Source organism: Perognathus longimembris, chromosome 2, assembly GCF_023159225.1.
Source record: "Perognathus longimembris pacificus isolate PPM17 chromosome 2, ASM2315922v1, whole genome shotgun sequence".
Taxonomy (NCBI): domain Eukaryota; kingdom Metazoa; phylum Chordata; class Mammalia; order Rodentia; family Heteromyidae; genus Perognathus; species Perognathus longimembris.
Window position 1 is genome coordinate 144,704,718 of NC_063162.1, and position 25,719 is coordinate 144,730,436.

Here is a 25,719-nt window from a genome sequence, read left to right on the forward strand (position 1 = left end):
CTCAGGCCCTGAATCCAAGCCCCAGGACTGGCAAAAACAAACAAAACCATTGATAAAACCCTATTTTTTTGTCAAAAGCCATTTAATTTTATTTTTGTGTCAGTCATGGGGCTTGAACTTGGATGCTGACCTCTTTTTCTCAAAGCTAGTGCTCTAGCATGTTGAGCCATGGCACTAATTCTGGGTTTTAAGTGGTCAATTGTAGATAAGAGTCTCACATGGGCTTTTCTGCCCAGGCTGGCTTTGAACTGCAATTCTCAGATCTCATCTCCTTGTTCAATTTTCCAAAAGCTTTCAGTGCTAATCCTTGGCAGAGAGGGAGAGCATTTCAGCAGCACAGGTATGTTTGGCAAAGAGCTAAGGCATGTGCCTCCCTGGGAATATGAACTTCAGGCAAGGTACGTTAAGGCTTGGTTACTGAGCATTATGCTATCCAGGTGATGCCGAAATTGGATGATGCGATGTGTCATTGGATGGGTGATGAGTGGAAGAAACATGAGAGTGATATTGAGATCTGACAGGCATAAAAGTCAGAATAATTTCTTTCCAGTAATGAGCTTGTCCCCAAATTGGCCAGTAGGACATCCAGACCAGGCTAAATGGAAGGAATTGGACTATCTCCCCAGTAATTTTGTAGTGCCTGGTTTAGGGAGACTTATTAGAATAAAGAAGTTCTGTATATGAATTGGATTTATTGATCAAAAGAGATTTTGTTCTGTTTTGCTTTTATTGTAGGGCTTGAACTCAGGGCCTGGGCACTGTTCTTAAGCTTTTTTTTTTTTTTTACATTCTTTTTGTTTATGAATATGATGCATCTTGACCAGTGTCATCATCATCTTCCCCCGCCCCCTTCAACCCACCCCTTCCCTACTTTTCTTATTTTGTGGTATTTACCATGAGCTCTTGACTGCAATTTCCGTTTCCCCCACTTCATTTGACACCCTCCCCCGCCCCCACGCACACTTGCAAGTACCCATTGTTTGGCATTTATTTTGTTGGACTTTGTCTTTCTACAAAATTACACTACTGAAGCTCTCCATAGTCTACTATGCTAGCATTTAATTCATTTCTAATCATTTATATACCACCCTACCCCCGTGTTTACTTATGGGTTTATAGGCTGATTTTAGCTACTACAAATGAGGGAAACCACGCAACCTTTGTTTTTCTGGGTCTGACTTACTTTACTTGGTATAATTTATTTCCCAGGTGTTCTTGAGCTTCTTTGCTCAAGGCTGGTGCTCTACCACTTGAGCCACAGCTTCACTTCCAGCATTTTTTGGTAGTTAATTGGAGATAGGAGTCTCATCCACTTTCCTGTCTGGGCGGGCTTTGAACAGGGATCCTCAGATCTTAGCCTCCTGAAAGTCTACGATTACAGGCATGTGTCACCAACACCGGGTTTTTAAAATCAGAATGGAAATGAGGAAAAGCTGAGGCCTTCTGGATTTGTGGTACTTAAGGAAGAAAATTCACCGGGCGCGGCACAGCTGTTGGCTTGTAGCCGGGAAGGCAGGCCAAGTTCTCAAAGCTTGCAGGGCTCAGTGCCTTTCTCCCACTTATTCCTGTAGATTTTGAGGAGACTTCCCTGCCGGTGCTGGAAACACCTTCACAGGGATGGGCGACAGACCCACTGACAAAAAGCTCGGTCGGAAATTGACATTTTCCTCTTGTGAAGAAGAAAGTGGGAACCAAGGGCAGATGGTAACACCAGAGAGTGAGGAGACCCAGGGCCGAACCCCAGAGAAAGAGGAGGCTGTGGACTTAGGGGATCCCAGGACTCCCCCCCGGGACATGCCCACGCGTGACACCTCTGGGGAGAGCCACCGAGAAAGTCCAGACTCCAGGATTCCGAGTCTGAGGTCGGAACCCTCCAAATGTCCTGCAACACCAGCTCGACCTGACGGGAGAAGCGAGCCCCGGGGCTGCCCCGCGACGCCCATGCCCAAAGTAAGTGCAGCCTGGGGAGCTGCCCTCAGCTCTGGGAAATGTGGCTCAGTGGTAGAGGGCTTTGTCTTGTATGCATGAAGCCCTGGGTTCGATTCCTCTGTACCACATAAACAGAAAAGGCCGGGAGTGGCGCTGTGGCTCAAGTGGTAGAGTGCTAGTCTTAAGCACAGAGAGGCCAGGGACAGTGCTCAGGCCCTGAGTTAAGGCCCAGTGACTAGCAAGTAAATAAACAAATAGATAAGTAAATAAGCAGTACTGGAACTGGAAGGAATATGGGGATCTAGAACCAGTCTGTGTTCTTATGAGAAAATCGAACTCCCAAGAGATAATAAGCTCAGCCAGTGGCAGACCAGAGGAGTCATGTGATCCGTGGGCTTCCTCTGTTCTTTCCATTAGGGCAGTCGGCTGCATTTGGGGGTAATTATTCCCTAATGTTTCCTAAGATAGGAATATTCCCTGTCTGGACATGTGTGTGCCTCTCCGCTGCTAGCTGTGCCCCTAGAAGGCATTCTTCTCCCCTTCCCTCCTGGCTTAGTGAAGTGTAGACTCTTCCACTATACACAGGCAAAGGGGGTAACTTGTTGGTACTTATTTAAAAACTGAGGATGGCAAGTAAGCAATGGTGGCTAACAGTTACCTACTCCTTATCTTTGCCGTGATTGGTCGCATAGATGACTGATGTCATTCAAGCCAAGGTTGGGACAGTGCTAATGTTGGAGTAGATTCTGGTACCTTGGTGTGTGATGCTCTCAGATGGTAATAGCGCTGCTCGCTGCTGGTTCAGCTTGAGGTCCTTAATAACATAAAAATGACATCTATGGTCCTGTGTGCAGGATAGTTTACTGCTCGCAGGTCCCTGTAGGGCCCGCAGGGTATGCAAACTGTGTTTAACAGCTAAGCTTCTTGTCTGAACTAAATACAGAATAATATGGCCAGGCATCTATTGGTGAAATTTTCACTGGTTCCAAGACCAGCCAAGTGATCCTCCTTTTTGTGTTTTCCTTTTTGAGATTCCATGTGGGTAAGGTGTGTAAGACCCAATTTGTGCCCGTAGAAACTTACACTGCAGCAGAGACCAGGAGGGCGACAGCAGGGGATTGGGAAGAGCTGTGCCGCTAGTTCTGTGATAAATGCTTCGAGAGTGGTGGGAATTCTCTGGGCTGATTGATTTTCAGGGGGAAAGAAAGGGAGGGGAGTCAAGAAAGTTGAAGAAAGAATGTAAATGGCAATGAAAGTTGGCACCATTTGATATATGGTCGAGAACAGGCCAAGAGTGTGGCTCAAGTAAGAGAACACAAGCCATAAAACATGACACATACGTAGTCTGTTCATTTCGTTGTTTACAACTAAACATCTTGCTATGTTAGCAGACCCTCTGTGGGCACAATCCCTTTACTGTTTTCCAAAACAGTTCCTCAAAATGAACAAAGATAAGCAACTGAAACAATAATTAAAGTTAGATCGTACAAGCTAGAAGAATGGTAGAACATGCTGAACAGACATAGGAATCAAGTTTAAAAGTATCAGGGAAGGGCTGGGAATATGGCCTAGTGGCAAGAAATCTTGCCTCTTATACATGAAGCCCTGGGTCCGATTCCCCAGCACCACATATATAGAAAACATCCAGAAGGGATGCTGTGGCTCAAGTGGCAGAGTGCTAGCCTTGAGCAAAAAGGAAGCCAGGGACAGTCAGTGCTAGGGCCCTGAGTCCAAGGCCCAGGACTGGCAAATAAATAAACAAAAAAATTAATTAATTTTAAAAAAGTATCAGAGAAGACTTCTAAAGGAAGTAGGGCTTGAGAAGAATCATAAAGGATGAATTAGAATTATCCAAGCAAAGAGGAAAATAAGAACCCCAAGGAAAGAAAAAAAATGAACACATCCACCAAGGTTCCAAGGGACAAGTGCATGTTCCACTTGGAAAACTGCATGTTATTTAGTATGACCAGAAATAAGGCCAATACAGGAAAGCAAGAGATAGGTCAGGATTTCTATTGAAGTGTTTAAGAATGTCATTAAATAATTTTATATAGAGATCTTAAAAAAACTCTGCATTTCTGTGTAGGATGGATGGGATCAGGAAAGAGCCTGGAGGAAGGGCAATATTGTTAGAGGTTCTGCTGAGAACAGAAAAGAGCCTGGCCTAGAACAGGCATGGTAGGGATAACTTGAAAGGTGTTCAGGAAGTAGTAACTGTCACAACAGGAGTTGGGGGGAAAGGAAGGATTTAAAATTACAGTGAGGCTCATCACTTGATTGAGTGGTTGGTGCCTTGAATCAAGATAGGAGAAGCAGATGGGGAAAGACACTGGGTTTGGAGAAAGGCAGGTAAGGTAAGTAGTTGGATAAATGAGTTAGAGATCCATTTGCATATCTATGGCATTTAGGAAATTGGTGAAGCCATGTATGGGGATAAAGTCATATAGCTGGAGTGCTAGAGTAAGATAATGCCATAATTTGAAGGACAGGCAGAGAATCAAGTTTAGAAAGGAAGCTAAGAATGTAATAGGGAAATGATTACTTCATGAAAATTCAGTTCGGATCAGCAAAGTGGTAAGTGCCAATGGTTTGCTGAAGACAAGTCTGCAAAGGAAGAACATGTTGCCTGTATTCTGCTCTGCCCGCCCAAGATCCAGAACTAGAGCTTACATGAAAATGACTTCCCTGCTCCATAAGGAATTCCTAACAGTGTTGGGCAGAAATGAAAGCATCTGTAGAAGGTAGTAAGCTCCCAGTGGCTAAAACACATTGAATGCTAGTGTAAACAATGTTCTGCTGGAACATTGTAGATGCAATTCAAGCATCTGATAGTCTTTTCCAGTCCTAAGATACAACGCTGGAGGTGATGTTTTCTGGTAAGTTCTCTTCTTTTCTAAACATTGTGAGAGGTGTCTGAGAGATTTTTCCCTCATCTCCCAGAATCATCCACACAAAGCTATTCCACAGGGGTTTAGCTATACTCTCCGGAGTTCATTTATACTTAACCTTTGTTATCGTTCTGCAACTTTTCAATCTGGTTTACTTTTAGATATAGCTTCCTTTTATAATGGTGATTATCAATATCTTTCTCCCTATCACAAATGGGTTTCATGAATTCAATTGCCCTTCTTATTTCTACACTAGAAGTATAATGGTGTCTACCCTGGTGTGAAAATTTGCCTTATTTTTCCCCCCAAAATTCCATGGGCAATTTGAAATTTAAAATCTTCCTTGAAGTATGGAAAGACAATTATTCCAAGTGTGTACACTTCACTGTTCCAAGTGTTATAGACACATTTTTATTTTCCTGTGATAGCCAGCACTGCAAAGAACTATTTCTCAGGGCATGATTTAGTATGCTTTATAAACTCATTTCTCAAGTCACATTGACAGTTGAGAAATATCATTATGTAATTTAGTTTTGCTTATATTGAACCAATGTTCAGTCCTCATGATAAACTCACTGGAAAAAAAAATCATGTTCATTGGTGAAGGCTTTGAATATAGTCCCTTAGCAATTCTATACTGTATTGCAAGACCCTTGTAAAAAAAGAAAACCTTGAATGTGGCATTGACAAAATTTTCTTCACCTACATGAGTTATTTGTGGGCTTTGCAGTGGCTTAATTTCTCAATATAGATAATTTATTGGATCTCTAGTGATAAATCCAGTAATCATTCTTTGTATTGTCAGATTCTTTAGTGAGTTATCTGGCTTCTACTTCTACATTGAAAAAAAACGTAGGCAAAGACCATCAAAATGCAACAGTGCTAAGAGCGTACATGAGATTCCATCATGGCGCACGTATGCTGCTGTATGCTTGTAAATCCAGAGCCCAGGCCTTCCTCCGGCCCCAGGCACGTAGGTCTAATACAGTTCTGCTATCTTTGAGCTTGCTTATTGGCTCTGGTTAGGCCTCGGCCTGTATCTTCTTACTATACTACACTTGGAGCAGTAAGTCTTTCACACTCTTCTATTTATTGGGAGTTATAGCTATTGCAAAGTTCTTAAACCTTAATGGATTATTTTAGAGTCCTATGTTAAGTCTCTTTATTCTACTTTATGGAATGCTTCACATTTAATGCTGTATTTTAAGTGAAACTGGGAACTTCTTTTTTGTGTTTAATTAAATCTTTCTCTTATAATGTGATTACTTCTGGCATTGGTTAATTGAAAATTAATAGACCATGTATTTCTCAGGAGGTAGAATTCATCCCTGTACCCATTAGTACCCAGCCCAGCATCTGCTACTCAGCACCAAACAAATATTTAGATGAATAATTGAGGGTGTGTCAGGTTGATCTATGAGACCATAAAAACTAAGTATTGTGTAGAAGCCTTCAGTGTCCTTATCTTTAAACAGTGAAGTTAGGACTAGAATTAGTGGGTTTCAGCGCTAGATAGAATTGTCTAAGGCTAAGGGTGGAATTTAACAAATGGATTCATGTGTTGACCCCAGGAATCAGTATATTTAGATGAGAGTCTGGGTTTCTGTATTTCTTAAAAAATAAAGGTATCAAGTACGATACAGCGACTCCATACTGAACCAGATAATCTTCCAAGGCCTTTTCAGCAATAGCATTCTTTTGTATTTATCTAACAAACAGAGAACTTTACAAAACTAACCCTGTTCGCCTTTCATCCTCATTCAGGGCTTGTTGAAATCCCCAGCGATTTCTTCCGCGGGGAAGCTTGGTTCCCGAAGCTCCGAGCATTTGAGGAGCACACGGGCCCTGCTCACGGATGAGATGACCTCACTGGCACTGGTCAATGCTAACCCATTCACCCCAGAGTCCTACAGAAAATTAATCCATCAATCCAAAGGCAAGAGGAAAATCCGAGGAGATCTGTAAGATCACAATTGTCTCTTATTTTTTAAGAACTCCTATGATCAAGTGGTAAGAAGAAAGCATTCAAATATGGTTAGGAATAGAATTCTATTTGAAGGAAACAAATATTTGTATGGCCATCCGCACTAAGTGTCAATGCTGGTTACAGGTATCCTGGCTTTTTTTTTTTTTCTATTCTGGTGTGTATTTCTGATGGCTTCTCTATTAAAAGAGTAGAGCAGAGTAAGCAGTAGATCTCTCACTTCAGTTAGGAGGTGGACGAGATAAAGAATAACATTCAGAGGTCTCCTTTGCTTAATATGAGGCTAGCACAAGGCAAGGTATAGTTCATATTTCAAACAATCCATTGCTGCTTCAAGTCTAGCTATGTGAGTGGTAAAGAGAAATATAGTGAAAGTACTTGAATTTCTCTGCAGGTGATAGGAGATTGATGAAAGAAAGGCAGTGGTAGTTCATAAAAGCTAGGGATAAAAAGGAAAGCCAAACTGCACTATTGCACAAAAGCCACAGCATGGTAGAAATGGCTCAATTAAGGATCATGCATGTTACTCAGAGACATTACTATGTTTCTTTTCTTCTTCTTCTTCCTCTTCCTCCTCCTCCTCCTCCTCCTCCTCCTCCTCCTTTTTTTTTTTTTTAACAGAATAGAAGTACCACCCAAATGGGGCAGCTATTTGTGTTGCTATGCACTCAGTGAAATAAATGCAAAGATAACCATGTAAACGTCGAAGAACATTAATGTGTCATGTTGTTTCTTAGGAATCAGTGCTGATATGTTTTTGAGTCTGGTAGCCTGAATAGGTTTTCTCAACTCTGTCTCCTCAACACCCAGTTTACTTTGGCTGCCAAGAATCTCACCAGCTGGGCTGGGAATATGGCCTAGTGTCAAGAGTGCTTGCCTCATATACATGAAGCCCAGGGTTTGATTCCCCAGCACGACATATATAGAAAATGGCTAGAAGTGGCACTGTGGCTCAAGTGGTAGAGTGCTAGCCTTGAGCAAAAAGAAGCCAGGGACAGTGCTCAGGCCCTGAGTCCAAGCCCAGGACTGGCCAAAAAAAAAAAAAAAAAAAGAATCTCACGAGCTGTAGCTCTTTGGGGGTCTTTGTAAATTAATTAAGATCAATGGCTCCACCTCTCCTGGAAACCAGCAGGCAAAGCGATAGTATGTACTTGAGTAATATCACTTTAGAGAATACGTTTCTCCTTTGTGGTGTTGACATTTTATGAGGGATCAGCACGTAGTATTAAATTTAAGTCACACATGGGCGTCGGTTTATTTCATGAATGAAGTGTCACCCACTTGTAAAGTGTACTCTGTACTTTTCCAAAAGAACTTAAGCTGGCCAGTCAGCAATTTGAAATCTTGCCCTCATACCTGGACTACAACCACCCATGCAAAAGAGGATGTTTGTCAGTGACTCCTGCTTATTGTGAACTAAGGATACCTCAGGGCTTAGCGTCTGTTCCATTTACAGTCCACCTGTGATTGGAATTGAAAGCCCGGTTCTAGGGGATGTAGGTACTGGAAAGAGAGTGTTATGTGCTTTGGAGTCCGATATCATTTCTTTAAAAAATGTTAGTTTGATCACTATTTTTTTTTGGCCAGTCCTGGGGCTTGGACTCAGGGCCTGAGTACTGTCCCTGGCTTCTTTTTGCTCAAGGCTAGCACTCTGCCACTTGAGCCACAGCGCCACTTCTGGCCATTTTCTGTATATATGGTACTGGGGAATCGAACCCAGGGCCTCATGTATATGAGGCAGGCACTCTTGCCACTAGGCCATATCTCCAGCCCCTTGATCACTATTTTTAATTGGTAAAGGTGAACATGTGATTTCTCTGAGACTCAATTTTTATCCTTGGTGAAATGGGCAGAGAATTCAACTTGCCTGGGAAATTTCTTATTTTTTAACTTAAGTTTTTGAATATTTTCTTTAGGTAGTTGTACAAAGGCGTTGTCAGGCAACAGAGCAGTTTAGGAATACAATGCCTCTTGATCAACGTCACCCTTTCGATATCCTTACCCACCCCTCCCACCCCGCTCCTTCCCTCACTTTTCTGAATTTTTAGATTATGTTGAATTTTTTTGGCCATTTAAACAAAGCAATTTATGTATACAATGCATCTTTATCTATTCCATTCCTCAACTATCTCCTCCACCTTTGACTCACCCCTTCCCTTATTTTTCTTAATTCTGTCATATATATAATGCATGCTTGCCTACATTCTACTCCCTTCTCCAGTTCATTCTTCTATCTCTTTCCTTTTGTGCCTCCTCCCTTCACTCCATCTCCAAGTACTCATTTCCTGGTACTTGTTTTATTGGACTTTGACTTAGTCTTTCTAAAGAATTATATTTGCGCTCTCCATACTCTATTATGCTTTACTTAATTCATTTGTAACAGCTTGGATACCACCCCAGTGTTTTTACTTATAGATTTATAGGCACATTCTAGCTCCCACAAATGAGGGAAAACACACAACTTGCGTTGTTCTGGTCTGGCTTACTTCATTAATATCATTATTTACTAATTTCGTAACCTAGAGTGAGTTAACCTCTCTGGGCCTTAGAAATGCTAATGCCCATTTACAGTTTCAGGTATGTTCCATGCTCTCCCTTGTTATCAATTCTTTTTTTTTTTTTTTTTTTTTTTTGCCAGTCCTGGGGCTTGAACTCAGGGCCTGAACACTGTCCCTGGCTTCCTTTTTGCTCAAGGTTAGCACTCTGCCACTTGAGCCACAGCGCTACTCCCAGTTTTTTCTGTTTATGTGGTGCTGAGGAATGGAACCCAGGGCTTCATGCATGCTAGGCAAGCACTCTACCGCGAAGCCACATGCCAAGCTGCCCCCTTGTTTCCAGTTCTTAGCCTGGAAAGAGTGGGGAAACCCCACTCTTTTCCCCCCAGTCAGCTCCCACTGCTTCTTGGAATCTTTGCTTTCACAGGCTCTCTACTTAACAGAACTGAGTGCTGTCCTTGGTATTATGTGATGCCTTGTTCTTATCCGGTGTAGGTTCTTGTATAGAAATCTCCTGGCCATCTCTACCCCCAAAGATAAATTGAAGAGGGGATGGTACTGCTTTAGGGATTCTTGAAACCACAGAACCTAGCACAGTACCAGGATAAGTTAGTGTATCAATCCTATGTTGACAAAACTTTATTTTTATGTACCTTCAGTGAGGGGACCAGTGCAGAGGAAGGCAAAGAAGAGCAAGGACAACCTGCCAAGGTGAGTGGGGTCCTGTCACCTACATGTCACAACTTAGACAGTTCATCCTATTCTCTCTTTCATCTCAGTTCCCCTCATTCCATCCCCTCCCCATTCGACTACTAACACACTCATCTCTCTTATTCCTACCTGTCTCTCTGTGCCCTTACCCCTATCTTTTGTCTACCTCCTACTCTTCCCCACCACTCAAACACGCTTTGAGTGCATTGCAGTTAGACTTATCAGGACTCCAGTCAGTCTCTATAGTCTTAGTTGTTCCTCTGACAGGCAATACCTGTTCTATGTTGCTAAAATATTATCACTGAATGTTTTAAAGTTAAAGGCTTCTGCTTCTGTTTTGACCTGAGAAAATAGCTATACTCATATGCTAAAGAAATTTGGGGGAGTATCAAGATACTTTTGGTTTCCAGATGGAAAAATCGAATGGAGAAAAATGTTACAGATCTAGAGATTTAAATGTCAAATAATTAGCCCTTAAAGATGTCCATATATATTCATTTTATAATGCTTACAGTCTTTAATTTGGTAAACCTCCACTGCCAATCGAGCCCAACAAAATAATAATGTCAGTACTGATCTCAGTATTATTACATATTAATTGTGGTAGCAAAAACAATGAAGCGTGTTGTTACATGACCAATAATAGAAGCATGTTTAATTATAGTTTTAAGTCATTAGACTATTAAATTGTCACTGAGATGTTTACAATGTATGAAAATATGCCTCTGTTCAATATGCAGTATGCAAAAGTGGCACATTTTTCTATGTTGGATGAGTACAACAATGCATTACACATTGATCATTAAATTAGATGTTGTAATAACTGCCATCATTTCAATGTCTTTGAGTGATGGAAACTTAATGTGCTGTTTTCCTAATAATTCCTGAAGTTTTTGAAGCCAATTTGCTCTTACTTGTATAAACAAGTTAATATTTTTAAACATCAGCACTTGGCTGTCAACCCTTGTAGGAAAGAAAGTGCTGGGCACAGAGTTTATTCCTCATGCAAATGCTTCTAATTTATGTCTTTGCTACTTTAGCCTTGTAACTTATTCCTATCTTATTTTACATGTTGTCTCCTGGCTTCAGATAGAAATGCCAAAAATATTCATGAAACATTTAACATATGCCAACCATGGTATTTGGATCTCATAAGGGAAAAAAGCAGCTAAAGGAAAATCACTACCCAAGAACTCACATCTTTGAAACTTCAAAGCAACCTATGTGTAAACACAAAACTATAGGGTGTGTGTATTTGTATGTACCTGTGTGTAGCGTGTGTATGTATATCTATCTATCTATCTATCTATCTATAGATATATATTTAAAATATCCATGGAGAGTCAGTCAAAATATTTCTTGTAGGAAGCAAGGTGAGTAGGAGAGATGTGCATGAAGATGATTTGAGGCAAAGGCATCTTTGATTGTCAGTGCTTTGAAGGCAGAACAGGTCATGTGTGAGAGGGAGGTTGGGTGGGGAGTGATAAGGATGCTAAGCTGGCTCTTGAGATGAGGGTGCTATAGTAGCCAGTGGGAAATTGGTATGGGACTTTCAGTCTCCTCTCATAGGGAACAATTAGGTGTCAGATTCTATGGTCTCCTCTTGTATAGCCAATTCTTACTGCTACTGTTAACAGCTGTAGAAAAATCCAGGTGCAGAGAGAGAGAGAGAGAGAGAGAGAGAGAGAGACGAGAGAGAGAACGAAAGAGAGAGCTTGATATGGGTTGGCTAGGTGTAGCTGATGGAAACAGATTAGAATTAGATGTTAAAATGAGCTAGTAAGAATGAAGTTTTTAACCTGATAATGTTAGAAGGTAAAAATCTTTGCCAACTGGAATACATTGGGAAAAGATGACTTTGGGAGGAGATACATTATCTTGGATTTAGATTCACATAAAGCTATGCCCATTTTGTTGGGCATTATATTATATGTAATACAATGTTGTATATTCTCATCTATTATTTAATTATACCATGAATGAACACTTTCATGTTACAGATGAGAAAATTGTTCAATGTTTTGCTTGAGCTGGCAGATGAGCAATGTTACTAGTTTGTTGGTAAGGGGTGTGTTCATTATACCTGATAGGCACAATCAGGACCAATAATTTGGATGGTTTTGCTTTCAGACTGACTTTGGAGGGGGGAGGGGAAAGAGGGAAGAAGTTACAACAGAAATCTGTTCAACTTGAGATGAAAATATTAGCATCTAGACTTTGTGAAAGGTAAAGAAGGGTGTCAAAGGAAATACTTGTTTTGTTTTAAACGTGCTCTACCCCATTTCCTATGCTTCCTTCAGTTTAAGATAGTAGTGCTCTGGATTAGAGCTGTTCCCTGTTGAAACACATAGAAAAATGACTAGAGAAAAGAAAAAAATATCTAAGGATATATGAGAGCTGTATGGAGCATTACCATAGAGAATGAGGCCAATGATTGGGGAGCAATTGCTACTGTTTATTTCAATCCCAATAGAATCCATTGCCTTCACCTCAGAAGTACTTTTGAAAGACCAAGTGAAATTTAGGAATGTAATATGGTTACATTCTATTGCTCACAATATGTTAAGAAGAAGTATTCTCTCTTTTCATTAACATATTTTAGAAAAGTCTTCTAGAAGAAATTAACATGGCTTCCCGATATGAAAAGGAATTCTTGGAGGTAGAAAAACTTGGGGTTGGAGCATTTGGTACAGTCTACAAGTGCATCAAGAGGCTGGATGGATGTGTTTATGCTATCAAGCACTTGACCAGCACCTTTTCAGGACTATCAGATGAGTGAGTGCCTTTGACGGGTGCTAGAAGTACAAATGTGGATTCAGAGAGCTATTTCTGAGCAAAGTACTTAAAATGGTAGCGCTTGTCATTATTACAAATATGCCACTTGTAACTTTTTAATGATCCTTTCAGGTCACGTTATGAATCTCTTGGCTTTTAGTTTCTGTTACTGAGACTCCTGTTTTGTTTTGCTTTATTGTTGTTGTTTTACAAGTAGATTTATGGAATGGTCTTCCACTGGCCTTTTTAGTTTATCAGAAATACTGCCAAGTAAGAAGTTACTGCTAACTCGTTGATTTATCTCTAACTTCCATGAATAATATATTCCAATAGTCAAGTTTCAGAGACTAAAATTAGGGAAAAATTATTAAAGCAAAGTTTGTAGTTCAATCCTAGAACTCGTTGTTCAAAAGTTCTTCCTTGGATCATTCAGAAAACTAATATTTTTATATTCAGCCAATGCTTTCTAGGAACGTGGTGAATCTAATACTTACTATGCTCAAGTTAAAATTACAAGCTTCCATTTTTACTCTGAAACTCATCACAGACTACAGTTTGCTTTTCTTTTATTGGAATTTCCTACTGCATAATGAATCTCTCTCCCCAAAGTATCTCTGTCCCTGAGACTATATTGAATTGTTTGAGTTTCATACAGACTCTGATGAGTAGCTGACTAGCCTTTATAGAGAAAGCAGAGTCCTATCACAATATCACAATCAAGTGTCTGATGGACTTCATGTTTAAGCCCATAAAAAATTTCATAGTGTGAAACAGTGAAATTAAACCCTGAAGCATGTTAGCTATTGGGACAGGAAGCACCCAAAATTCAATGAGTTTGGTACCAGGGTGATCACGGTTCTGCTTTTGGGCTTACAATGATCTTGACTTTGGACTAGTCACTTAACTTCTGAAGACTTCATGCTTTCCAGAGTCTCTTACAATATAGCTATGATGATTAGATAAAATACAGCAGTCTGTGCCTGATAAATGTTCTGGAATTGTTCGTGTGTCACATATATTTTAATGTATGCTTTGCTATCCCCTAGGAATCTGGATTTGCATGAAGTTTATGCCCACGCCGTGCTGGGACATCACCCTCACGTGGTACGTTACTATTCTTCATGGACAGAAGATGATAATGTGTTTATCCAGAATGAATATTGCAATGGTAAGCATGTGGATTAATATCTACACAGACAGAACTGAACTTTATAAATCTCCAGAAATAAATTCTGCCGCCTTACAGTTTATGCCAACCGTGTCTGAGGCAAATCTAACATTTCGGTGCCATAATCTTGCTCAGAAGCAGAGTATTTGGGAGAATGGTTGAGTTGCAAAGCAGTTTCTAAGTACATGTATTTCTTTCAAAGATGTTGTGTCATGCCTGGGTACATAGAAGCCAACTTCCTTTACACTTCACACTGAGAGAAAAAAAAATTACCCTACTACTTTGAATGGATAAATAATACTTTGACCATTCACTTGGTATTGTGAAAGAAACAAGCCATACCATTGTGGGGGATGGTGAGGGGCAACATTGCTTTTTTGTTTTGTTTTGTTTTGTCAGTCTTGAACAGATTGAACGCTGTGCCTGGGCACTGTCCCTGTGCTCTTCAGCTCAAGGCTAGCACTCTACCACTTGAGCCACTGCGCCACTTCCAGGTTTTTGGTTGTTGACCGGAGACAAGCATCTCACGGACTTTCCTGCTTGGGCTTGCTTTCAACCCAGATCCTCAGATCTCAGCCTCCCGAGTAGCTAAGATTACAGGCATGAGCCACTGGTGCCCAGTGTAACCTTGCTTTTAAGAAAATTTAAAAATATTTCACTATCTTTAAGTACTTTGACAAAGGAGTTGCCATTCAACAAAATGGTTTATGAATAGAATGTGTCTTGATCAATGTCATCCTTTTCAACATTCTCACCCATGCTTCCCAACCTACCACTTCCCTCACTTTTCCTAATTTTGTAGGATATACATTGAATTTTTGGATGCGTTCTCCCACCCTTCTTTTCTTCACTCACGTGTCCAAAGTTTCCTTATCATGATGAGGTTTGTGATACAGACAATTGTTGAGTAATTTTCAAGTAGATTACTCCTTCCTTTCTTACATTTGAGCTTTAGGGTTCTTTTTGTTTTTCCTTATTTATTGTCAAAGTGATGTACAGAGAGGTTTCAGTTTCATGCATTGGGCATTGGATACATTTCTTGAACTGTTTGTTACCTCCTCCCTCATTCCCCCCTCCCCCTCCCCCCATGAGTTGTTCAGTTGGTTTACACCAAACAGTTTTGCAAGTATTGCTTTTGTAGTCGTTTGTCTTTTTATCCTGTGTCTCTCGATTTTGGTATTCCCTTTCACTTTCCTAGTTCTAATACCAGTATACACAGTTTCCAATGTACTCAGATAAGATACAGTGATAGTGCGGGTACAACCACAGGAAGGGGATACAAGAGGATCATCAACAATAGAAGCTATGGTTTCACATGGCATGTTGAGAGTAATTACAACAGTGATATAACACTCGTTTCCATACATGGAATTCATTTCACTTAGCATCATCTTATGCATTCATAAGGGCATAGCTATTAGGCTCTTGTGATCCTCTGCTGTGACTTGCCTAAACCTGTGCTAATTATTCCCTATGAGGGAGACCATAGAGTCCATGTTTCTTTGGGTCTGGATCACTTTACTTAGTACAATTTTTCCCAAGTCCTTCCATTTCCTTATGAATGGGGCAATGTCATTCTTTCTGATAGAGGCATAAAATTCCATTGTGTATATGTACCACATTTTCCTGAGGGGCATCTGGGTTGGTTCCATATTTTAGCTATGACAAATTGTGCTGCGATGAACATTGTTGTGCTGGTGGCTTTAGTGTGTTCTTGTTTGTGATCTTTTGGGTAGATACCCAAAAGTGGGGCTGCTGGGTCATAGGGGAGCTCTATGTTTAGCCTTCTGAGGAATCTCCATATAGCTTTCCAGAGTGGCTGAACCGGTTTACATTCCCACCAAGAATGAAGTAGGGTTCCCTTTTGGCCACATCCCCTCCAACATTTATTATTATTTATTATTATTATTATTATTGTTAGTTTTCTCAATGTTGTGTAAGGACATGGGATAGGCACTGGGACCAAAGTTGGTGATTTCCAATATATTCTCCTCCATTCTTCAGGACCGCACATACATAGTAACTAGGAACGGTTTGTAATTGTGTGTGTGTGTGTGTGCACGCTACTTAGATCATAAAGAGCAGTCCTGTGACTTAACATCTAATTGACAGTTAAGAAGTTGACATGATAGCAATTATGTGGCATCAGCCTTGGAAATATTTTTTTGTCAAAATGTTCAGTGATAAAGCAGAAAAGTGCTGCAATAAAAGTGCTGAATAAAAGCTATTCTATTATTAGGGGTAGCAAGTAATATTCTGGCCATAGTAATATTTGAAAACCACATTTCTCTCTGTCAGTCCCCATCTATCTGAATTTCTTCAGCAAAGAAACTTTTTTCCAGTGATTTCAGTAACCACCAGATGTCCTTGAATATATAAATATAGCCTGACATTTAAGAACAGTGACTAATGCTAAAGATTCATTATATGAATGAACAAGTGAGCAAGTAAATAATAATGTGAAATGCTAGAACATGGACACACAGCCCATAGAATAATTATGGTATTCCTCCTATGTTTCCTCAGAGACAGATTTCCTCTTAACCTTACCTGTGGTCTCCGTAGAGCTCCTCTCCTCTTACAAGTTCACCACAAATCCCTTTTCTAACAAGCTGTATGGGTAGAGAATAGATCCTTTCCTTACAGTTATGACTGAGAGTTTGACTCTTCCTAGTCTCCTTCTCTTCCTAATTCCCTTTTATAGAAATCTGAGATTTCTTATCCTTTCCTCATGTCCTTCCTCATTCTACAAGGAAACATGTTTTTTTTTCATGAATTTTTGCTGTTAACAAACACAATATTAAATAACAAAAATTAATAGAACAAAACTGCTTTTCAACCTGATTTGAGGGTAATATGAACATTTTTAAATGTTCAAAAAGAAGAGATGGAGTGTTTGTTTCCATTAATTGTCATAAACAGTTTTCATAAACTAATGATCATTAATGAATTCATCTCAACGTTGAAGGGTCTTCTTTCATATTCTATGGGATTCTTCTACTGTTTTTCCCCAGGTGGGAGCTTGCAAGCTGCTATCATTAAAAACGCTAAGTCGGGCCATCATTTCCAAGAACCCAAACTCAAGAACATGCTTCTTCAGATTTCCTTGGGGCTCAAGTACATCCACAATGCTGGAATGGTGCACATGGACATCAAACCTAGTCAGTATGGGCTCTCCTGTTCTTCCTGTCATATACTGTCTTTTTCACACCATCATCTGTGCCCATGTGTCTGTCTATCAAGTGTCAAAGATAGGCTAGGGGTCGTGGTGTATATTTGGCATCCAGCTACTCAAGAGACTGAGATTGGGAGAATTTGGGAGATCTCATTTCAAGGCCAGCCTGGGGGGGAAACGTTAGTGTGATCTCCATCTCGATCAATAAGCTGGGTGCGACAGTGTGCTGGGCTTGCAGCAATGGTAGGAAGACATTGGTAAGAGAACTGCAGTCAAGGTGGACCCAGGCAAAATTTGGAGAGCCTACTTGAAAAACAGTTAAAATTAAAAAAAAAAAAAAGATTGAGGGCATAGCCCAAGTGGGAGAGAACTTGCCTAGGACCAGAATTAAAACAAGTGTCAGGAGCTGGGAATGTGGCTTAGTGGTAGAGTGCTCACCTAGCATGCATGAAGCCCTGGGTTCGATTCCTCAGCACCACATACACAGGAAAAGCTGGAAGTGGCGCTGTGGCTCACGTGGTAGAGTGCTAGCCTTGAGCAAAAGAAGCCAGAGACAGTGCTCAGGCCCTGAGTTCAAGCCCCAGGACTGGCAAAAAACCAACAACCCACAAAACGGAAAACAAACAAAACAACAAGTGTCAAAGGTTGTATTTGCTAGCAGAATCCCCTTTTCCCATTTGTCTTCCCTAAAATAGCTTTAGCTGTTTCCCCCTTGGGCACAGTGGGCAGAAAGGAGAAAGACTCCCATCCAAGGGATAACATATACAAATACTTAATTTACTGCATAGATAAGTGATAGTATGCTGTTTATTTTCTCATTGTATTTACAACTAGTATACAGGGTTCATTTTTTTCCCTTTCTTTTTTTGAGTGAATCCTGGGACTTGAACTCTGAGCCTGAGAACTGAGTTTTTTTGGTCAGGGTTATTGCTCTACCACAGCTTCATTTCCTCTTTTTGGTGGTCAGTTGAAGAGAAGAATTTCACAGACTTTCCTGCCTGGGCTGGCTTTGAATCCTGATCCTCAGATCTCAGCTTCCAGAGTAGCTAGGATTACAGAGGCATGAGCCACCAGTAGCCTGACAGTACTACATATTTTAATTCACTGATCAGTGTGAGTGTACATGAATGATGGTATCATTCTCTTAGGTGAAATGCATGGACAGGTTGTTAGTGTTTTGTGGACTGTGTTTATTTTGAGACAGAAGCCTGCTACCAGCCTCTTTCAAGGATGGGGAATGTATGAGGTCAGCATTACCAGAACAGGTGCTGCCCATCACTGCTGTTCTGGTGTGAGAGATTGCATGGGAAAAGTTGGAGTCTTGGGATAATCACCAGACAAAAGGAAGGAGCTCATGGTCCTCGTACTTCAGCCTCCTAAGTAGTTGTGATGACAAGCACGGAGTGTATTTTGGAATCATGAAATATCAAATCCAGAATGTAATAGCAAACCTTTGGGGGATAAAAGCTCAGGAATCATTACAGTTGTCTATTCTGTATTTTCAGGTAACATTTTCATTTGTCATAATAATCAAAGTGATGCTCCTGAGGGCCCAGAAGAGGTTGAAAATGAGGCCGATTGGTTTTTCTCTGCCAGTGTGGTATATAAAATTGGTGAGTTTGCCTTCTATCCCTATTTGCATTCTATTATCCTATGAAACCTACGTTGATGATGCCATTTGTTCCAGTTCCAATAAAGACATGGTTCTTAGGACTACACACTTGTGGGGCAGGTATTCTACTGCTTGAGCCATGCCTCTAGCCTTTTTTTTCCACTGGAGTTATTTTTGAGATAGGGTCTTGCTTTTTTCCAGGGTTGGCTTAGATTCCAATCCGCCTATTTATGTTTCCATATATCTGGGATGACAGGAGCATACCACTGGGCCCAGCATTTTCTGTCCAAGTGAGGGTCTCATGAACATTTTTTGCCTGAGCTAGTCTAGAACCATAGCCCTTCCAACCTCTACCTCTCAAATAGAATTAGCAATGTGATCCACCAGTGCCTTCACATTTCCCCCTCTTCTTTATTCGTGTATATTAGTTATACAAAGGATATTGTGATATTTCTATACACGCTTATAACTCACCCTTCTATTACTTTCTCTTCCCTCTTCCTTTTAAAAAAACAATACTGAACAAGTTTCCCTGTTCAAATTTTGTACATGTATATGAAATTACTGAACCTCATACATTTTTTGGTCTGTTGTGGGGCTTGAACTCAGGACCTGTGCACTTGTCTCTGAGCTCTTTTTTCTCAAGGCTATCTAGTGCTCTACCACTTTGAGCCACAGCTCCACTTATGGGTTTTTTTTTGGGGGGGGGTGGCAAATTGGAGATAAAGAGTCTCACAGACTTTCCTGCCCATGCTAAGCATCGAACCATGATCCTCAGATCTCAGCTTCCCTAGTAGCTAGGATTACAGGCATGAGCCACCAGGAGCCTGGGTGAGACATTTAAAGAGCTCTATTTCTTTCTTTCCTTTTCTGCTTCTTTTTTTTTTTTAGGTGATCTGGGTAATGTGACATCCATAAGCAAACCAAAAGTGGAAGAAGGAGATATCTGCTTCCTGGCTAATGAGATTTTACAAGAGGTATGGACTGAGGAAATGGAGTGCATTGGATTTTAGTTATTTATATTTTAGATTGTGTGGCCTCATGCTTGAAGCAAGTGACTTACCATTTAAGCTGTGTCTTCAGCCCCTTTTGTTTTATTTTCCAGATCAAGTCTTACACTTTTTCTGGGCTTGTTATTTAAGATAGATTTCCTTAATTTTTTCCCAGGCTAGCTTTGTACCTGCAGTCTTCCTATTTACCTTTTAAGTACTTGGGATTATAGACATATATCACTACACCTGGATTTATTATATATATATATATACATATATTTATATATAAATCTATGCTTTTAAGTTTTTAACACTTTTTAATGAACTTTTTGAGACATGATCTGTGCTGTCCAGGTTGGCCTTCAATTGATATAAGAGGCCAGAGCCTCCCAAGTAGCTGAGACTACACACTCTTTGAATCTATTGACTCTCAAATGAAGGCTTGAAATAACCAAGAAAAGAGTAGTATATAGCCTATAATTTAAATATATAGTATATCTTTTTCCATCTGGATTGGAAACCAAAGGTAAGAAGGAAACATCTAAAAGGTGACTCGGTCAAGGACCAATCAGTATTCCTAATGTTGTTTCTGGTTCTTTGAGAATTTGTTGTCTCACAGATCTGACTTTTAGGAGGGAGTCCCTATCTTGCTCATATCAGCAGAACACATCTTTGTCATGCCTTTATCATGCTAGAATCCTGATAGCACCATCAGCTCTCCTCACTAAAATGACCTTGGGTCACTGACTATAAGATGCCTGTTGAATTTGACCTAGGAAGGCCATAATTTCTCCCTGGGTGATAATTGGGGGAAAAATAAACAGACCATAGCCATTCCTTCCCATGATCAGCTAATTCATGTGCCAAGATTCCTTGAGTGTGACAGAACAAAATGGTTCGGAGTTTGTCTTGAGCTCTTTACTATTAACACAGCAGTGTTAGTAATATGGGTTTATTTCCCCTCTATCTTCTTAGAAATAAGCCACCAACTTTGGCAAATATCATTTTTTCCATAGTATTTAGAGCTTGTGTGTGCTCAAACACGACTCTACTAACAGTTGTGTATTTTAATCTTCACTCTCTCTGCTTAGCGAACGAACTGGCCTTTGTATCTTCTGTCTTGCAGGATTATCGCCACCTCTCCAAAGCAGACATCTTTTCCTTGGGATTGACCATAGCAGTCGCTGCCGGAGCGCAGTCACTCCCTGCCAGTGGTGCAGAATGGCATCACATCCGCAGGGGCAACCTTCCCAGCATCCCTCAGGAGCTCTCAGAAGACTTCTACCAGTTGCTCAAGGTAACATCTCTAATGAGAGGAAGACAAGATGAAATGTCTTTGTTTTATAGTGTAACAGCAAGTGGAGGGTGGCAGGAAAATGGAATGTTTGGTAGTGCCATTAACGGAGGAAGAGTGAGCTCCAAAGTCCAGGAAAGATACAGGATGGGCTGAAAACTTTGTAAGGCAACGTGAGTGACATTTACAGTCAAAGATCCTGTTGTCAACGTCTTCTCTTGTTCTTCTTAATAATCCTGAAGCCTCATTCTTGTAGAAGAAACCAGGAGAGCAAGCAGGGGAAGCTCAGGACTCAGAGTAGCCATTTGATGCTTAGATTCAGCTAATAATTGGTTAACTCCAAAACCAAACCAGAGTAGGAGGGAAATGGGTTTTAATTATTGGTAATGGCAGCAGTGATATTAATGAAAGATCATTCCAAGTGCATTTTAATAAGTAGTAAGCTACTTATTGATAGTTGACACATATGCACTTAGGTATTTCTACCACATTGAAATCATCTTAGGTTAGAAGTTACAGTGTTAGCATGTGAAAAATGTTCTATGAACAATGGACAGTTCTAGGGATTGAATTCAGTGCATACTAGGCAAGTACTCTACCACTTAAGCTAGGTTCCCAGCCATTTTGTTTGTAATTGGTTTGGGAGATTTCCTCACTGTTTTTGCAGGGGCTGGCCTCAAACTGGAGATCCTCCTTTCTCTAAAATTTGAGTAGCTGAGGTTATAGGCATGAACCACTATGCCTAGCTTTCACAGTGAGTCATTATTAAGTGGTAAAGGAGCATGATATAGTAGAATGTAAGCTGATCTAACACTTGGATAAATCCAGTTTTGGCTTTGGTAATTCCAATAACTAAGACAAGTTACTTGTTTAAAAAATTATTAGGTAGTTGTACAATGACTTGTACAACTAACTACTGATGGTTGATTGTAATTATAATCCCATAAGTCAGGTTATGAGTATGTTGATTGTAATTACAATTCTGTAAGTCAGGTTATGAGTATAATGCATCTTGATCACTGTCAGTCCTCCCATCATTCCTTTTTCCTCTCATTTCCCCCCTCAAATTAGTTCCAGTTTTATGTTGAATATAATGAATGAGTACTCTCACTCTCCATTTGTTATTTCTCTTTTGTCCAAGACTGTGACTCAAACCTGGTATCTGATAATTATTGTTCATTGGCAGGTGCCCTGCTACCCGAGCCATGCCTCCAACCCCATCACCCTCCACCTGTGTGCCCCCCATTGCCCCAATTACTGCCCCTTTCTCTACTTTAAAATCAAAGCATTCAGCTAGTTTTTTTTTAAATCAGCCACCCAGCCCTCACATATGATGCTTAAAGACAAGTCAAAGGTACCAATAACTGATGTTATCAGACATGGTCCATCTTTCTCTCCAAAGTAGAGCAAGTTTTCTTCTTCTCCCCTTTGCACAATGGAGATGTGCTTGGCTTTGGTGGGGGAGATTTCCCCGGTTGGGAAGCTTCTCTTTCCTTCCTTTTGGTCCCGTGTCATTAGAACATGATCCACCCTGACCCGGAGGAGAGACCTTCTGCGGCAGCTCTGGCCAGAAGCCACATTCTCCGGCCCTCCCTGGGGACCACAGAGAAGCTCCAGCAGCAGCTGGACTTGGAAAAGTCCAAGATAGCAACCTTGGAAAGGTAGATGTGGGGTGCTGGAAGCGAGGAAGAATCTGTTAACTCCTTCTCAATGGTATGATGGGGCTGGTGCGCCTCCACAGATTGAAGTTTGGGTATAGTCTACATTAGGCTACACAGGACTGGCAGTAGTGTGATTCTTTGTAGCTTGGGATGGGCAGCACTTTGACTAGGGAGTTTAAGAGAAAATCCCAGGTAATGCAAATATAGTAAGGGAAGGGGATACAAGGGAATACCACTGGTAATGGAAACTCAGGTATCAATACAACCAGTCGTAATCATCTTGTAAGAGAACCTTAGGTAAGGTAAGTAGAGATGGACCTATATTTAGAAAGCTTGGTAAGGTGAGCAGAGACCTATTTCAGAAACTCATTAAGTTTCAGGGACAGGTAGGAAGACATCCTGTCCTGATACAGGCTTAAAGGAAGAGATGTTTTTTTCCTGAGGAAATCTCCTTATGGGACTGTTGTGAGAACCAAGTGAACTAACATAAAGGTAGCTAGCGTATTGCCTAACAGAGGACCTGCACTTAGGCACTCAGAAAGTACAAACTAAAGATCAAATAAATATGACCTCTTATTCAAGTAGGCCTGTATTCATGTATGTGTTCATTCACTAATTCATTCCCTCACTGAGCAAGTGAGAATTAATTAGTAAGATAGGGTGAGGTTGAGGGATAGTTCACGCAGTGTGGGATGAACAGGTTTTGAAGGAATGGTTATACTGTGTACAGCCGAACATAAAGAAGGAAATGAAAGATGGCTGTTATCTGAAGCAAGTTCATAAATCCAACTTCTGTTGAATGAAAACATCCATACAAAAATATGGTCTTTCTGTAATGACTGAAATCTGCTGTTGGTAAAACAGTCAAGGGTTTTATAATTGTGTGTATATATATATATACATATATGTATATTATAAAACTATGTAATATATGTTAATGTTACATATAACATATTCAATGAGTGGTCCAGAAAGACTTCAAGGAAAACATGTTAAGCTAGGTGCTGGTTGCTCATGCCTGTAATCCTACTTAGGAGGCTGAGATTTGGAGGATGGAAATAAGAAGCCAACTGGGGGAGAAAAGTCTGCTAGGCTCTATCCAAAATAACCAGCAAAGAGTGGGGCTGGTGATGTGGCTCAAACGGAAGTGAACAAGCCAAGTGAGCTCAGGCCCCTGAGTTCAAACCCCAGCACCACCCAAAACAACATAAAACAAATCAGGTGGTAAGCCAGATTCCACCCAGAAGCTACCGCTTTTCAACCCCATAGTTTTCATCGAATACACCCTGAAGACTTGTTCACTTTTAATTTTGAAGATTATGTACACCTGTTAGAAGGATCTGGAAAACAGAATTCTATCGTATGCTGTGGGTGCCAACCTTTTCTAAAAAAGATAAAATTAGCATCAATTGCACAAATTTATTTATTTATTGTGATATTTACAACTTGCATAAATGTACTTTGATCAAATGTACCCCATGTACGGTACTCTTTCTTAATGACTGAATTGTCTATTTTGTATACAGTTCAGGCTTGTTTCTGTAAAACTCACAAGATAAATGTGTGTATTAGCTGTGATCATAAGCACCATTTCTAACTGGGGAATGAGTAACCTGTGCTTTTCCTCTTTCATTACAGGAAACTGAGGGAAATCCAGCAAGCCCAGGCCCCCAAAGTAGACACCCCCCAGGGTCACCCCCGGCTCTCTGAGGTGCACCCAGAATCAGGGAGCACAAAGCGACTGGTTGGGGGAAAGAGTAGGAAGTTTTCAAGCTTTACCTGTGGGGAATCTTCTCCATAGAGATCACTTGTCATCATTCAGCCTTTTGCTGCACAGCATTCACAAACAGATACTGACCTCTTACGAAATGGAAAATTGAGCCAACTGGAATGACCAAAGATTTCGAAAGCCCTCCTAATTTATCATCTATGGGTCCTAAAGCTACCAAAGCTGCGTGGGGCAGTGGGCCCAGGTAGCCCTTTCTTTTCCCTATGGTTAGATTTGTAATGCCACCTACTGATGTCTAGATTCTTGGGTTTAACTGAGGAGCAAAAAAAAAATGTTAACCTTGCTTCAAGTTGAAAGAAGGAAATGACCTTTGGTTTGGTTTATGGACTAATTAGTGGCTATTGTCTATTTCTTCCCCAAGGAGCCTAGGATCTCTACTAATAGAAAGGAATAAAGTTTGCCTTTGAGTTGAATCACAACTCCCAAGAAAATGTGCCTGGATTTCAACAGTGTTATATAGTGCTAGGTTATACAGTGCTATTCCTAAAAGAATTACCCCATGAGCAAGTGTATTTTCTGGATAGAGAAAAGCTCTTTGATACTGTAATTATTAAATGAACGGCTCAATTATTGTGTGAGGTGGCTAGCAAAAGGATACAACAACATAGATATTACTGAGGTGACTATTAATGAATGAAATGGAAGCACTGAAGTAGAGGGGCAGAGGGAAGTTTGAATCTTTGGTTCAATTTATCTTAACCCACTTATGACTGATTCGGATTGCCTTTGACTTTTCTGAGTGTCACCAGTTTTTCTTGATTTTTAGCAGAATTTGGCCTTGTTTCCTGTGATTTTAGCATATGTTATCCAAACTGTTTTCTGTATGTACATATATTTAAAGGAACAGAATATTTATAAATAAAGGTTTTTATTCTCCTTTGGAGTCACGTAGGGGTAAAGCATTCTTCTCTGTAATAAGAAATTTATGTTGGTAAATGTTCTAGGAGTGGGTAAGAGAATTCAGTAGGTTGTTAGTAATAGCTCTTAGTGGTAACACCCGATTTCGCAGGTACAAAAGCTAGCATGGTGTGACTCCAAAATTATATTAGCCACCAAATTATTTGGCAACTTCTCTTTGTGTAATTCTAATGATGGTAACCTGGTAATGATTATTGGATTTTCTGATGCCTGATTTTTCTTCTTCTATAGAAGCCAAGTTTTTTGGTTTAATTAACGATATTCATTCCATTTTCTGTTGTTCCTTGGAGTAATACTATTCCCATGCAATTAAATGCCTTCAGTTCTT

General features: G+C 40.4%; 1 protein-coding gene across 1 annotated transcript; it reads left to right on the top strand.

Annotated features, from left to right (window-relative positions):
- Positions 1 to 1,617: 1,617 nt before the first annotated feature.
- Wee2 (WEE2 oocyte meiosis inhibiting kinase) lies at positions 1,618 to 24,485 on the top strand. Its single transcript, XM_048337717.1, has 12 exons — positions 1,618 to 1,950; positions 3,005 to 3,094; positions 6,582 to 6,778; positions 9,956 to 10,007; positions 12,610 to 12,782; positions 13,829 to 13,950; positions 16,965 to 17,111; positions 18,631 to 18,738; positions 19,629 to 19,714; positions 20,856 to 21,026; positions 22,542 to 22,684; positions 24,323 to 24,485. Exons 1-12 carry the CDS (start codon positions 1,618 to 1,620, stop codon positions 24,483 to 24,485), a joined length of 1,785 nt encoding a protein of 594 aa, XP_048193674.1.
- The last annotated feature ends 1,234 nt before the right edge of the window (positions 24,486 to 25,719 follow it).

Bases quoted from the DNA above. Each gene is read 5' to 3' on its own strand.
- Wee2 (XM_048337717.1), top strand. From the start codon at position 1,618: ATGGGCGACAGACCCACTGACAAAAAGCTCGGTCGGAAATTGACATTT. The intron at 1,951-3,004 runs GTAAGTGCAGCC...TTGTGCCCGTAG, and splicing joins CCGCGACGCCCATGCCCAAA to AAACTTACACTGCAGCAGAG. The intron at 12,783-13,828 runs GTGAGTGCCTTT...GCTATCCCCTAG, and splicing joins TTTTCAGGACTATCAGATGA to GAATCTGGATTTGCATGAAG.